General features: G+C 39.9%; 3 protein-coding genes, 1 non-coding gene and 1 pseudogene across 5 annotated transcripts; 3 read left to right on the forward strand and 2 right to left on the reverse strand.

Annotated features, from left to right (window-relative positions):
- Positions 1 to 2,181: 2,181 nt before the first annotated feature.
- TRNAS-AGA lies at positions 2,182 to 2,263 on the reverse strand. Its single transcript has one exon. It is a non-coding gene; the product is annotated as a tRNA-Ser (tRNA).
- Positions 2,264 to 2,415: 152 nt separating this feature from the next.
- LOC101309115 (pentatricopeptide repeat-containing protein At5g61800-like) lies at positions 2,416 to 4,011 on the forward strand. Its single transcript, XM_004309506.1, has one exon. It carries the CDS (start codon positions 2,416 to 2,418, stop codon positions 3,997 to 3,999), a length of 1,584 nt encoding a protein of 527 aa, XP_004309554.1. The 3' UTR covers positions 4,000 to 4,011.
- A 226-nt stretch (positions 4,012 to 4,237) lies between these two features.
- LOC101313084 lies at positions 4,238 to 5,138 on the forward strand. Its single transcript, XM_004309437.1, has 2 exons — positions 4,238 to 4,352; positions 4,449 to 5,138. The coding sequence occupies exons 1-2, from the start codon at positions 4,335 to 4,337 to the stop codon at positions 4,947 to 4,949; spliced, it is 519 nt and encodes a 172-aa protein (XP_004309485.1). The 5' UTR covers positions 4,238 to 4,334; the 3' UTR covers positions 4,950 to 5,138.
- A 1,218-nt stretch (positions 5,139 to 6,356) lies between these two features.
- Positions 6,357 to 10,508, forward strand: LOC101313375. Its single transcript, XM_004309438.1, has 4 exons — positions 6,357 to 6,452; positions 7,071 to 7,957; positions 8,863 to 9,083; positions 10,220 to 10,508. The coding sequence occupies exons 2-3, from the start codon at positions 7,090 to 7,092 to the stop codon at positions 8,922 to 8,924; spliced, it is 930 nt and encodes a 309-aa protein (XP_004309486.1). The 5' UTR covers positions 6,357 to 6,452; positions 7,071 to 7,089; the 3' UTR covers positions 8,925 to 9,083; positions 10,220 to 10,508.
- Positions 10,500 to 13,002, reverse strand: LOC101309413 (annotated as a pseudogene). The gene is made up of 6 exons (XR_185455.1): positions 12,833 to 13,002; positions 12,567 to 12,723; positions 12,349 to 12,472; positions 11,885 to 12,171; positions 10,777 to 11,789; positions 10,500 to 10,649 (listed from the first exon to the last, which is right to left on the reverse strand). The product of XR_185455.1 is annotated as a heat shock protein 83-like (transcript).

The raw sequence follows: 13,002 nt of genomic DNA on the forward strand, positions 1-13,002 counted from the left end.
AGGGTTTAGGGTTTAGGGTATAAGGTTTAGATCAGATATCTTATTCATATTATATTTTACCTTATGTATAGATTATAGAATGAATTCCTTTAATCTATATTTTTTCATAAAAATAAATAAAACTTCATGATTCTTGCAAATTGATCGAAAAATGTTAGTGTTAGAAGAAAAACTCATAATCAAGGTATTTAAGACAACATCAATTAAGCATATTTATTATATTTATATGTTATAGTTGAATGGTGGCAATTATGTAAAATTTAGAAAAAATAAGACATAATATTTATCATAATTGATACATTTTAGATGTCTATCAGATAAGAATATTAAGTGGGTTTTATTTAAAACCACTCTTCAAAATTGGGTGTATATGAAAATTCCCCTAAAATCTTCAAATCCACACCTTAAAGTTACCAAGATCTTTGATATCGTAGAAATACTTGATGTTCTGCTCAGTGCAGAAATCCCTCAGGGTATCCACATTACGATTTTGCGCGCTCATCCCTAGTGAATATATAATGTTCGGGTATGACAACAACCTTTTCTCCATCCCAAACCTACAATGTCGTCAAAACAATAATGAAGCACTACTTAGCCACCATAAAAATATGGTGATCAATTCCATGATCTTCTCAACTGAAAATGAAGTTATCTTAGCATTCAATTCTGGCCAAACTCTTTCTTGAAGATTCCAAAGGAACCAGGGCCACACACATCATGGGTCATCAAAACATCAATGTTAACCCAAACATTGTCACCCGGGCTCAAATGGGTTCTCTCTGAAGCCCTTGCCAATATCTTCTCCGCCATCGTCATTCCGGTCTTCACCTGCCAAAAACTACCGATACACAATATGAAAAACTGGAAAACTAAAATATTTTTCCATTAATTAACCCCAGAGCACCTAGCTAATCAATGGAGAAGACTAACCAAGCCAGTAGTGGCTGGCTTCCGCTCTGATGGCAACATGACGGAGCAGATTTTCTTGGAGACTGATCTCTTGCATAGCTGAAATGAAGCCGGACAAGTTGAAGAGAACGCAGAGACATCCAAGTCCTTCTATAAAGAAAAAATATATATATTAAAGTTGAGAAACTTAGAGCTAAAGCTAAAGGTACATATTTATGGTATTAAACATTAGAAACTGACCTTGGTGGTGTTGTTGATGGAGGTGGAGGGTGGAGCTACAGTAGAGTAGGCCATGGCTGCGGAAATGTGGGTTTATTTCGACAGGTTCGTTTGTGCTTATGTATTGTGGACAAGAGAAAACGCTTACGTTGTGTTGTGTTCGAAAATGGTCAAATTAAGCGGGAAGAAATTTGCTGCCCACACCCTTTGAAAGACTGCCACGTATTATTTCATTTTTATTTTCTTTAAGAAAAGTAGAGCATCCAACAAAATAGTTGGTGCTTGGATAAAGTTTATGCCCGACTTGTAGGCTATACTAGGATTACTATCCATCTAGCGATGAGTTGATGTGCCATATTGTTGGTTGCTTTGGGTATGAACAATAGCTAGACCAGTCATAGTTCTTAAGCTTAATCGCCATCATCTACCAAGCTACCATCCTTAGAAGGTCATCACCATCTGCTTGGATTGCTTGAACTACGGCCAGACAATTGCTTTCTATAACAAACATTTTGTAATTGTAGTTCCAACCCCAGTTCTTATTGGCTATTGCCATCAACCCAACATGTTCCGTTGAGACCATAACAATAGGGAGAACTTGCACGAAATAGCCACAGGTCTAACTGCTGTTACGAAACAGAAAATTCAACTGCATCATGCCTTTCAGTTAAGTCTTGCATCTCATGGGTAAACATCTTTTAAAGATAAGTAGTATTAACCATAGATAACTTGGTCCATTTGGATCAACACTAGCTGAGAAGGGTTGCTTCTTATGGTTTTTAGCTGTAGTTTGTTTCTTTCATTTATCGAATAACATGACAATATGCATGAAAAAATGAAACTTTAAAAATAAAGTGCAATGTATTTCTAAATGCAAGATTATCGCTTATTATATGTCACTCCTCCTTTTGTTTTTCACCGTTATTGAATTTATGAATGCAAGATTATTGTTTATTATACGTCACTTCCAAATTCGATACACCAATCAATAATTAACTGGCTTAAGAAAGAAAGGGAAAAAAAAGAAGACAGACTTGAAAATGTAATAAAAAGCGTGGACGGCAGGATTCGAACCTGCGCGGGCAAAGCCCACATGATTTCTAGTCATGCCCGATAACCACTCCGGCACGTCCACCCAAGTTTGATTGCTAGGCACAGAACACTTTATTTGTACACAAGTAGAGTAGATCCTTTGCTCCAATCACTTGTCCCCCTTATCTACGGTTTTACCCGCCCATTTTCACTTCCCTGCTGAAAGAACCAGAAGCACATAGCAAAAGCAAGTGAATGAGTAGCACCACCAATCTGATCACCCTAATCAAACACTGCAAAACCCCAAAACAACTCCACCAAATCCATGCTCACACCACCACTGCCACTGCCACTGCCACTGCCTCTCATCCCAAAATCCTACCCAACCTCCTCCACACCTTCACCTCTCTCCTCAAACCCTCCTCCTCTCCAACCTCACTCACCTACGCCACATCTCTCTTCAACCTCATCCCAAACCCCTCCACCTTCTCCTTCAACAACCTCATCCGGGCCCACACCCTCCTCTCCTCCCCTCTCCCCGCCCTCCACCTCTTCGCTTCCCTTCGCCGCCTTTCCCTCCCCCCTGACTTCCACACCTTCCCCTTCGCCCTCAAAGCCTGCGCCCACCTCGCCCCTTCTTCGTTCCCGATCTCCCAGGCCCTACATTCCCAAGCCCTCAAGTTCGGTTTCGCTTCACATTCCTTCGTCGCCAACACCCTCATTCATGTCTATTCAGTATGCCACAATCTTAACCACGCACGCCAGCTGTTCGACGAAAGTCCCCACAAGGACATGGTCTCGTACAATGCGATGCTCGACGCGTTTGTTAAGGGAGGCGAGATGGACAATGCGAGAGAGGTGTTTGATGAAATGCCTGAGAGGGACTCTGTTTCGTGGGGGACTGTTTTGGCAGGGTATGCGCAGACGAGCCGCTGCGAGGAGGCGATTGAGCTGTTTGGTGAGATGATGGAGTCGGAAATTAGGCCTGATGATATCTGCTTGGTTTCGGCACTCTCTGCTTGTGCGCAGCTGGGTGATTTGGAGCGAGGGAGGAGCATCCATGACTATGTTAAACGAAACAGGAGTAGACTAAGTTCGTATTTTTTGACAGCGTTGGTGGACTTGTATGCGAAATGTGGGTGCATTGAGACTGCTATGAAGATTTTCGAGTCGAGCTCTGGGAAGAATGTGTTCACTTGGAATGCCATGCTTGTTGGGCTTGCAATGCATGGTCATGCCCATCTCTCACTGGAGTACTTCTTCAGGATGATAGAGGCTGGAGTTAAACCTGACGGGGTTAGCTTCTTGGGGGTTTTAGTGGGTTGCAGCCATGGAGGTAAAGTAGACGAAGCTAGAAAGCTTTTCGATGAAATGGAATCGGTCTATGGGGTGCCCAGAGAGCTCAAGCATTATGGGTGCATGGCTGATCTGCTTGGAAGAGCAGGGTTGATCAAGGAGGCTATGGAGATGATAGAGAAGATGCCAATGGGGGGTGATGTGTTTGTGTGGGGTGGTTTGCTTGGAGGTTGCAAGATACATGGTGATGTGGAGAGTGCAAAGACAGCCGCTGAGCATGTGATGGAGTTGGACCCTGAAGATGGTGGTGTGTATTCAATCATGGCTAGTGTTTATGCCAATGCAGAGAAATGGGATGATCTGGTTAAAACCAGAAATTCCATAAGTGCTAATAAGAGGGTCAAGAAGAACAATGGCTGTAGTTTGATTAGGTTGAATGGAACCAACCATGAGTTTCTTGCAGGGGATAGCTTACATCCTCAAACAGAAGCAATATATTTTGTTCTGGACGGACTTTGGAAACATCAATTTGAATCATGCTAAAGGGTTTAATGAGTCGGTAATCGAAAACAAAGAGGGTTTAATAAAGTTAGATAAGTTGATGCTCACGTGTTGGTTCAAGAGGGTTCTTTGTGACACTCGACACTCTCTTACTTAGACATCTGTCCCCTTGGTTCTTCTGGACAGTGATACGTGGCTCCAGAACTCTCTACCTGTTTCAGTAACTGTTGTCAACCTGCCCATCTTATAAGTAAAACCATTAGCCAATAGCAGTTGGAAGCAAGTTAAGAATCACTTTCTGCAAGTGTGTGATTAACTGATCCTACCATTTCTGTTGAAAACTCTCGTTTCTGATTTCTATCACTTTGCTGAAGATCATGGCTTTCAGATCAATGGTATGTGGGCTCTTTTCAGATTTTAATATCTTATTACTCTGTAGTTCTTCATATTTTGGGTAAACAGTTAATGATCAAGTTTATGACATGATGCAGAATCAATGGCAACGAGTGGTGAGTGGCTTAAGAGGGTATGCAACCTCAACCTTACCTAAGATGAGAGCTTATAACCCAACTGCTAACATGGCCGAGCAACTGAGCAGTAAGAAGCCCAGGGGAGATTTTGTGCCTGTGTATGTAGCTGTTGGGATGATAGCACTTTCAGTATCGCTGGGACTCCACACTGCCAAGCAACAGCTCTTCCACAACCCCAACGTCTTTGTGAAGAAGGATCGGCGGGAGATGCTGCCGGAGGTGGTGGAGCCTGACCGTGTGGTGGAGGACGCCGATAAGTTTCTTAACAAATCCTTCTTCAGGAAGGTAGCTCATATCCAGGAGTCTGACAACCGCGTTAAATCTGACCCTATTCATGGAGATATTTATGCTCAGCGGCCTCGTGCTGTGACTCTCAAAGACGCCGGAGTAGATCCTAAAAAGGTTGCAGAAGGACTAGACCCTCGAATTCGTGCTAGACTTGGAGTAGATCCCAAAAACTAAAGCAGCAGCTACCAAATGGAAATCCCGGAATTACAAGCTCATTTTTTTTTTTCCTTTAAATTCTGTTTTTCCGCTTCCTGTTCTTTATTTTGGCTTGTATGGGACTGCAACTCTTAATGTATATATAAGTTCGTTCCTGCTGAAGACATAAAAGCAATGCTATTCAACACAGTGAGAATCATGATGCTCAATTGTCTGATAGCCACCTTGTACTAGCTTGGAACTCGATGCCAGTGGTCTATTCATTCTTGGCCTCTCTATTGTCTCCAATCCTGATCAGGAAGCGCAACTCGATCAATAGTCATTTGCTCGTTACAAGTAACTAATATTTTGAAAATGACGCTAAAACTTGGGGCTTGCATGATTTTGGTGATTTCGTGGGAGATGCAATTACGCTTTGAACTATTGGGATGAGTAAGATCCGATGTGAACTGATACAATTTTCTCTGACGTTGTTAAGGAACAGTATGCTCACTGCACAGTTCAACATAGGTTGCAGCAGAATCCTGAGATTTCTTGGAGTATCATCGGATTGCACAACTCTATTGATTGCTGCAAGTGTCATAAATTGAACCTCTTTCACGATGTGAAGAATCAGCAACATCGAATTCATGATCAAGACCATCCACTTCTATAAGAGAGCAACCAGGCTTCTTCTGGATACCCTGATGTCCCTGAAGAAGGCATATCTTTCTGACGACTTCGAGGATCTAGTCCTTCTGCAACTTCCTTAGACTAGGAGGAGATCCGAAAAGGTGATGGAAGAAGATGTTAAAGCAGCAGCTACCTAATTAATGGAATTACAAGGCACAGTTCTTTTTCTTTTTTCAGTCCTGTTTGCCACTTTGTGATCCTAATTTGGTTTGTATGGAATAGGGAAAGTTTCTCCATATGGTATGAATGTATAATGGTGGTGGTGTTGTTGCTGCAACCGAGCTTCCAGTTGATAAAAATAAGCAACGCTATTTAACAATATATTGTGAAAATCTAGTAATATAGTTGGTCTTGGCATCCATTAGAACGGAGCTGCCATTTATACGATTAATCTAGTGAACCTGGACCAACATATTCGCGCGAACAAGAAGATCGATCATACAGCCGACCGATGCATAGTGATCAACACGAGGAGTAAGCATATAAGTTTCAGACATGGCTTTCAATATCCCGAACGCCGTTAGATCGAATTATTACCCTTCTCGTTAACTTTGACTGGTTCAGGTTAGTTACCCCAGCAGTTGTGGTAAAATTATAAAGACAGGGTTTTTACTTTTGAGGTACAAAACCAAATCCAACACACAATCTGGAATCTGGAAGTGGGTCCCACAGAAACCCTTACCCTTTCCTTCACTTCAGTACAAAACCAAAAAAACAAAAACAATCTGTGTTCTGGGGATGTATTTTATCAAAAACAAAGGAGGAGTGGATTTAATTCACATGCAAGTATAACAAATATTGCTTTGCATGATTTTCTTTACCTTTGATTCAGCCTCTTCAATTCAGAAGGTATTCAATTGTTTCAGATGGGTTTACCAAAATTTGTTTTTTTTCAGATTCCTGTAGATTGTAAACTGATTATAGTTATAAGGATTCTTCTTTGTCTTCATTGTTTCTTCAAGCAAGAAATTATTTAGCTTTTTATGTGTAAGAGTTTGAGAGGAAGAGAAGAATATACCTTCCTGTAGTTGAATTGTCTATGCCTCCCTAGAATTCACAGTTCTTCTCGAATTGCTGATGGGTAAACATAAGATCCAGAACATTGGCAAAAGATTAGAGCTTTCGAACTGAAACAGCACAAAAGTAAACAGCTCATGAAGTACTGAACTAAATTCTGGAAACAATTCAATTACTCCTAATGAAAAAAGAAAATTTCAATTTCGGTTTACTCCTGTTGTTTTGGGTTTATTTCATTGTTGTATTAGGTAACAGAGTTTTTCGATAATGTTTCTTTCCGAGTTAGATCATGTTTCCTAATCTCAGTTGGTTATATTATGTTTTATGTTATATATGACCTCCAATATGGAGAAGAATAAGATTATAGAAGAGAGGGTGATTATAGAATAAGATTACAGTTGTTAACTATATAGACAACTACCATAAGTTATTGATTCTCTATCTTCCCAGTGATATCAGTTCTTCAAGCATGGAAATCGACTCACATTGTTCTTTCTACAGCGTGGAACAATTAGGAACAATTGCACCCAAAGTCCTTGAAATCGCGAACGAAGTGGACACAATAATCAGATTCAGAAGCTTTGACAAGATTGGTATCAGCTGGAAAGAGGCTCCAATACCCATTATTTATGATACGCCAAAACTTCTTACTGAGAGAAGGTTTTTTGTCCTTCTCTCTGATGTCAAACGATTATCCAAAAGGCATGTGTATACAAAGATGATGGCTGAGAATCTTTCAAGCTTGTATGTAGGAGAACTTTCGCAGGCACCTGTTCTTGAAAGAATATTTAAGGTGGTTGATAAAGCCGTTCCCGGGGTGCCTATTAATATTAATATATATTATGTGAGTATTCGCTTCTTGGACAGTGGAAGTAGTGCTGGCATTGGGGATATAACACCTCACTTATCGGGAGGGTCAAGGCGTTCAAACGATGAAGTTATTATTGATAGGGCTACAATATTTAAGCCGATTCCTGCAACTAAATCATCCATTGAGGCTTTGGAGAAACTGATGCCTGATAGTTTGGATGCTAATGTAAGAGAGACACCATGTGCCATTTGTAGAGAGGCTCTTGATCACTTCATTGCTGTAGAAGCGGAGACTGATCATCAGCCGGTAATTAGACGCTTGCCCTGCTCGCATATGTATCATGGAGATTGCATAGACCTGTGGCTTGATATAAATAACTTTTGTCCCGTGTGCCGATATTCGTTGGCAGCCGTGGAAGCTGTTAGAGAGGCATCAATGCCTGGTTTTGCAAGCGAAGCCATTGATAAGATACTTCCCTCAGGAAGAAGGCGGCTGGATTGGCCTAGGATCATGATTTCTGCCGTTGGTATGATAACTGCTACTTTGTTTTGCAGATTAGTTAAGCGGAGTTGAGGGTATTGGCATGAGGGGAATAAATCGTCTGCTATGTCGTTGGCCGTCCATAAATAAATAGGACCAGAATAAAGCCTTCCAATAAAGCGTCCATAAGACGCTTACTGTGCCACTGGCATGTACCTGGCTTTTTGGTTTTTCTTATTTTTTCCTTTTTGTAGTGTTTATTATTGGTTTCCTTAAACTTTCAGCGGACACGATTTGATTCATAATCATTAAAAGATTACTCCTTGTCTCTGTAGAAATTAAGCAAAGCTGATTAGTTTTGTGAGTTTGCTCGTTACAGTCACCTCAATCTCTTTTGAGAAGTACTGTCTCTTTGAGTTTGTTAAAACTTTTAGTCCTCAGTTATTACTTTTGATTTTGTGTATGCTTTTTCATAATACTTATTAGGTACTTTAGGGTAATTTCTTCATTTATTGTATTTGTTTGTGATTATATACTAAACTAGAGTAGAAGATGAGAAAACTGGTACTTGTAGGTTCTTTGATTTTATTTCATTATTTTTGATGTTGTTTATAATTCTTGTTAAGTATGTTGATTAACTACTTTGGAGTTTCAGCTTGGGGGGGGGGGTTCGGTTGTTTTAGTTCCATATTTTTCTTTATAAAAGTTTGTGACATTTGGGACTCAGGTCTGTATGTAAAGTTTAAAGTGGAAATAGGTTATGTTTTTTAAATGTTGAATTATGGCACTTAAGTGATTTATTCAATTTTTTGGGAGCAACTATGAAGGTGTTTAGTAGTTTATTGATATAATGATATAAGTTGAAATTTGGAAACTTGTTTTTAGTTTTTTGTTCATCTTCAACTTGTCAAATCCTATAATTGAGACACAGGATTTCCACTGCTAATGAAGGCGCTCAGAATGCTCAAGCGGACCATTGGAGAAACAGAGCTGGTGGGTTTCTTATACAGTGATTACTTGCACCATTTGGCATGTTGAGTTGCTACTGTTCGAAACAAACACCGATTAATGCAATTCTCGAGAAATTCATTGTGAGAACTTTACCAGAAGTCTCTCTACAATCAAAGGCTCAATCTATCAAGAAACCACTGTGCGAAGAACAAATTTTACAGGTAATTGGTGCTTTTTTCTTTTCTTTTCTCGTGCTGATAGGAACTTAGATTCCTATATTTTATGTTGCATATTTGCTGTTTTGGAATTTAACTGGTTGTATAAGGACTTTAGAAGCTAAAATGGTATGGCAGCAACGCGAATTTGGATCGCGAAGCTCCACAATGTTTGAAACTGATGTGCGTAACAGAAGGGAATAAATGCTGTAGCAGCATGCTTAATCTTTTCTAATTTGATTGTCTAGGTATTAGAGTTCAAAATCTTGTGTTGGCTGATCTATGCTTAAATTGTCCTTGTGGTTAACTGTGCTTGAAAGATTAAACTACGAAATCAGAATGCTTGTAACTTGCATCATATTTTCACTGCACATTGTGGTATGGTTGCTTTAACTGTGTACTTGAGTGTGATAACCATAGAAGTAATGTGTCCTTTCTAGTCAATAACTTCTTGTATGCATTCCTTAAGTATTTGGCTTCTGAAATGCGACGAGTGTCAATAAATTCTGCTTATCGTGGCTTGGTTGTTTCCTTTTTCAGTCGCATCAATAACTGAGGGGCGGTCTTTGTATCCCTCGTTTTGGATCCAAGTTGTGATTTGACTTTAAAACTCCATTTGATTTGGGGAGACTTTATATTTTCCTTCCTTGTGTCATATTTGTTGGAATGTTTATGATATCAATGCTAGCATGTTGTCTTGACATCCATTAAAGAAGCGTACATACTTCCTCTGCGTGCATATTCCCAAGTTTCTTTAAGCTCACAGAAACAGATGGCGTTACATTGTAGACTTCTATCCAACAGACCTTACTATGGGTGTAGGACTTTACTTTTTAATTCAGTGACTATTCACATGTTGATTTCTTTTCAAGTCCGAAGCATTTCACCTTCATGCATATCTACAATATTATTTAGCTGGTAGACATGTGAAATAGCGAATGACATTGGTATCCAGTAACTTCACTGTAGGTCAATGTCGTCTTAAAGGTTTTGTTTCTGGTCAATATTATTTCAGATCTTGAGTTTTAGACCATAAGTTTCTGTACTGCACTTACTAACAGTTTGTGTCAAATGATATGCGAGTAACGTTCACTACAGGTCAGTGATTGTTGACAGTGTTGATTGTATATGATTACCTGCAGTTTCTGTAATGACATCAAAGGGGAAGAGGCCGATACAAAGTTGGGAAAAGCGAAGGGATCAAAAAGTCTGGTGAAGTCAAAATGGTGGATATCAGATAGAATAGAACCCAGATTTGAGTAGCTTTTAACCATCTCACAAAGCATGAACTGTTTAGTTCAAGATAATTGTTTACTCCACAAATTGCTATTATTGAAATGTAACTACAGTATTTTCTTTGCTTGGTGCTGTCAAGTGTGTGTTACTAATGTAAAATGTTAAACACTTAAATGCCATGAGATTTTAAACTGCATTCAAGTGTTTAATGCAAACGTAGTTACCGGCATGCATCGAGGCCAGTATTTCTGGTCCTCTGATAAATTTGACAGTAAAACCAATGAAATAAAGCTCTTCTTTGTCAGAATCCCATGGCAACAACACTTGAAAACCATCCTATATATATTTAAAAAAAAAAAAAAAATACCATAACGATAATACTTATAGTCATAGACTTGATAGTAAAAGCAATATACATCCTACTAAAACTCTTTTTTTTATAAAAGTCCCCTGGCTCCCATACTGTACGATGCCGTATCAAATCGAAAAGAACAGAGCTCCAAAACATTGAATACTTATCCTCTTCATTCTGCCTCACCTCCTCAGCTCGTCAATGAGCTCACCATCCTTAAAGGCAGACACAAGCTTTTTTCCATCATATTCCTTCAGATCTTCCACCGTGTACATGTCAGCATCTACCATGAGGAGAAATTCATACTCCATTTCCTTAAGGAGTTCCAAGATTGAACAGTTCACCCTCCACTTCTTGCTCTCACAATTAACATAGTAAATAACATTTTGACCATCCTTCATCCTGGTCACATACTCCTGGAAGCTTGTGAGCTCTTCACGACACTTGGTGGAGTGGTATCGGAGCAGGTTACCCAATTGGGTTCTGTTCTGCCTGTCCACATGAATTCCCAGCTTCAAGTTCTTGGAAAATGCCTCATAGAACTTTGTGTAATCCGTTTTGTTTTTAGCAATCTCATTAAACATCTCAAAGCAATACTTTACGATGTTCTTCCTGATCACATCCAAAGTCATTCTTTGTCGAGGCATTTCACGACATATGTTGAGTGGCATGTGGTCAGAGCCTACAACACCCTTAACAAATTCAAGGTACTCTGGAACCAACTGATCCGACTTGTCCATGATGAACACCCTCCTGACATAAAGCTTGATGTTATGAGATTTCTCCCTGGTGTCAAAGTGTTGGAATGGGGCACTCTTAGGGACAAAGATAATGCCATTAGCTTCAGGCATGGAGAAATGCTTGAACGCAAGCAGGTGTTCCCCATCACTGGTCAACCTCTTGAAGGGATGAACATACTCAGCCATGCTGACCTCCTCAGGTTTAGAGAGCCAGCATGGTCTAGGATCATTGATAATCTTCTGGTCTGTTTCAGTGCCGGAGAGGCCAACTGGATCGCTCACAAACTCAGAGGCAAGCTTCCTTGAAAGGTATATTGGATAGCTTATGAATTCTGAGTGCTTCTTCACAAGCTCTTCAATCCTCCCCTCCTCCAAGTACTCCATCTGGTCAGTACCGTTACACAAAAACGAAAGTTAATTTCCAATGAAAACATACAAGAAAAACTCAACAGGAACAGGTCATTGGTTTTAAATTATACCTGATCTGCTTTTAGGAAAAGAGTGACCTTGGTGCCCCTCACAAGTTTCTCGCCATGGACATCCTTGATGACAGTAAAGAAGCCATCACCCTGTGATTCCCACATGTATTGTTCATCTTCATCATGTTTTGAGAAAACCTGGACTTTGTGGGCGACAAGAAAAGCAGCGAAGAAACAACAACCAAACTCTCCAATCATGCTCGGATGAGATAATTCCTGTAACTTCAAATACTCCAGATACTTGTTAGTTCCCGACCACCCAATAGTACCCAATTCATGCTTCAGATCTGCATATACATGAATGATAGACCAAATTAGATTCAGTGGAACAATTAAACAAAGTCAAAAAAGGCTGAATACTTAATTCCCTACAAATCTACAATTACACAATGGTTTATTTGTATTAAAACACATATGATGCATTAAAAGAATGCAGTAGATGCAGTATCAAAATATTCAGTAACCTGCTTTAGTCATCCCTATGCCATTATCCGTGATAGAAAGTGTCTTTTCAGTCTTATCAATTTCAATTTCGACTGAAAGTTCTGGATGACAACCCAGGCTCTGCATTTTAAACCTGCCCAAAGCCTTAATTGCACAAAACAAAACACCATCAGTCCCAAAATTCACAGAAACCCAAATCCTAACCAAAATCTTTCCTATTACAATGGTGGAGACTTACATCAGAGGCGTTGCTGATCAGTTCACGAAGAAAAACCTCTGGGCTTCTAAAAATTCGTTTGATAACCTCTAGACCTTCAAATCGCGTACCTCAATATATGCTGCCCCAACCTGAGGTCCCTCAAACTCAGTAACAAAATCGTCAAAGCCATTCCATTCTAACGGAAGACCGAGAGTCAGGACTTGATCAATTTCAGATTCAGGTTCAGGAAACTGCACAAAATGACCAAATGACAAAATAAAATGTACAAGTTCGGACGGACTTACCCATGGAGGATCCTCCGGAGGCATCGCGATGAAGATTGGCATCTTTTCCTTCATACCAGACATCTTGCAAAAGCCCTCCTCATATGCTCCAACAGGTTGAGCTCCTCCTCCTATGAAATCTTTGGGCATGACAGCTTCAGATTCAAAGGGCAAGATGATACCTGGGTAGC

This window comes from Fragaria vesca, unplaced genomic scaffold (assembly GCF_000184155.1).
Source record: "Fragaria vesca subsp. vesca unplaced genomic scaffold, FraVesHawaii_1.0 scf0512956, whole genome shotgun sequence".
Classification (NCBI taxonomy): domain Eukaryota; kingdom Viridiplantae; phylum Streptophyta; class Magnoliopsida; order Rosales; family Rosaceae; genus Fragaria; species Fragaria vesca.